The sequence below is a fragment of the Solanum dulcamara genome, chromosome 3 (genome assembly GCF_947179165.1).
Source record: "Solanum dulcamara chromosome 3, daSolDulc1.2, whole genome shotgun sequence".
Classification (NCBI taxonomy): domain Eukaryota; kingdom Viridiplantae; phylum Streptophyta; class Magnoliopsida; order Solanales; family Solanaceae; genus Solanum; species Solanum dulcamara.
In genome coordinates this window covers 28,546,293-28,548,201 of record NC_077239.1, presented here as the reverse complement: position 1 = coordinate 28,548,201, position 1,909 = coordinate 28,546,293, and the positions used below count along the sequence as shown (strand labels likewise).

The window sequence follows — 1,909 nt, the reverse complement described above, 5'->3', positions numbered from 1 at the left end:
CATGACACACTTGGTATTAGAGACCAATGTTTAAAGTGTCCTAGTGAGTCTAACATACCACGTTGAGTAGAGTTTTGTTTATCGATATGAAGTGTGCCACATCTATGAATAAGAGGCTATGAGGCATTTTAGGAAAATCATCACTTCCTTTATGATCTCGTTATGCTATAGAGTTGAACTCTAAGAGTTCCCCTTCTAATGCTTTCTCTTTGTGATTTTCAGAAATGCCTCCAAGAGGAGCTCTATGTCAAAGAGGTGTTGATGCTAATAAGGGACAAGCCCCTCAAGCTCCTAATGATCTTCTAGCCGATCAAGTTACTCATGTTGAGTTTCGAACTGCCATCTTGATGCTAGCCCAAGCCATGACTACTCAAGTGAATCAAGGAGTAGTGGCTATTCCAAATGTGTCTATTCTGGCTTTAAGGGTTGGAGACTTCACAAGGATGAACCCTCCCGAGTTTCATGGATCCAAGGTTGATGAGGATCCCCAAGACTTTGTTGCTGAAGTGTATAAAATTGTGGATATTATAGGAGTGTCTTCGGAGAAGAAGGAGGAATTGGTGGCCTACCAACTCAAAGGTGTCACCCAAGTGTGGTACAATCAATGGAAGACCAAAAGGGTTGAAGACAATCCCAAAGGTTGGGAGAATTTCAAAGTTGCATTTCTTGACCACTTCTTCCCACTTGAGTTGAGGGAGGCGAAGGTGTTGGAGTTTATCCACCTCAAGAAAGGAAACATGAGTGTGAGGGAATATGCCCTCAAGTTCACAAAGTTATCCAATTATACTCCTTTTTTAGTGACTAACACTCGTACCCGAATAAGTAAGTTTATTTTGGGAGTGTCAGACTTGGTGATGAAATAGTGTAAGCCGCTATTCTCATCAAGGATATGGATATTTCCTAGCTCATGAATTATGCTGAGCAAATTGAAGGGGAGAAGCTTAAGGAATGGAAAGTAAGGGAGTTTAAGAGGGATCTGTATAAAGATGGGTTTTCTCAACCTAAATTCGGTGGTGGTAATGGCCGTTTCCAACAATCCCAAAGGTTTCAAGGCCAAGGTTCTTTACAAGCTCTGGGTCAAAGATTTGATAAAGATAGGGCCTCCAACCCTAAGGCCCAAGGTTGTAGTGCTAGAGGACCTACTTTTCCTAAGTGTACCGAGTGTGGGAGAAACCATGAAGGTAAATGTTTATTTGGATCTGGTGCATGCTTTGGGTGTGGTAAAATAGGGTACAAAATCTCTGAATGCCCTAACAAGGGGAGAGAAGGGCATCATCAAGGTCAAACTACTCAAGGTTGACAAGCTCCACAAGGTGGTGGCCCATGCCAAAATAGGTTCTATGCCCTCTAAGCTAGGAAAGAGATGGAAGAGTCTCCCGATGTGGTCAGGGGTATGTTAAAAGTCCTTGACTTTGATGTATATGCATTGTTAGATCCGAGTGCTACTCTATCATTTATTACTCCTTATGTTTCTATGAGATTCATCATTAGTCCCAAGATCTTGCTAGAGCCTTTTTCAATCTATACTCTGGTTGGTGATTCAGTTGTGGCTAAAAGAGTCTATAGAAATTGTCCAATTTCAGTTTTTCATAAAATCACCTAAGTTGATCTTGTAGAACTTGATATGACCAATTTTGACGTTATTCTTGTTATGAATTGATTTCATGCATGTTATGCCTCTATATATTGTAGGACCCGTGTAGTCAAGTTTTAATTTCCTACTAAGCCAATCCTAGTGTGGAAGGGTAGCAATTCCGTGTTTAAGGGTCAATTCATCTAATTTCTTATAGCTTGAAAAATGATTTCCAAGGGTTGAATTTACCCTCTAGTCCTGTTTAGAGATACTAATTTTGAAGCACCTACTCTTGGGTTAGTTTCTGTGGTTAATGCATTTCTGAAAGTTTCCCCA

The 1,909-nt window shown here is 40.6% G+C and overlaps 1 protein-coding gene across 1 annotated transcript; it reads left to right on the top strand.

The window, feature by feature from the left end:
- The first annotated feature begins 224 nt into the window (after window positions 1-224).
- Window positions 225-1,300, top strand: LOC129883522 (uncharacterized). The gene is made up of 3 exons (XM_055958164.1): window positions 225-425; window positions 532-639; window positions 905-1,300. The coding sequence occupies exons 1-3, from the start codon at window positions 225-227 to the stop codon at window positions 1,298-1,300; spliced, it is 705 nt and encodes a 234-aa protein (XP_055814139.1).
- Window positions 1,301-1,909: the final 609 nt, after the last annotated feature.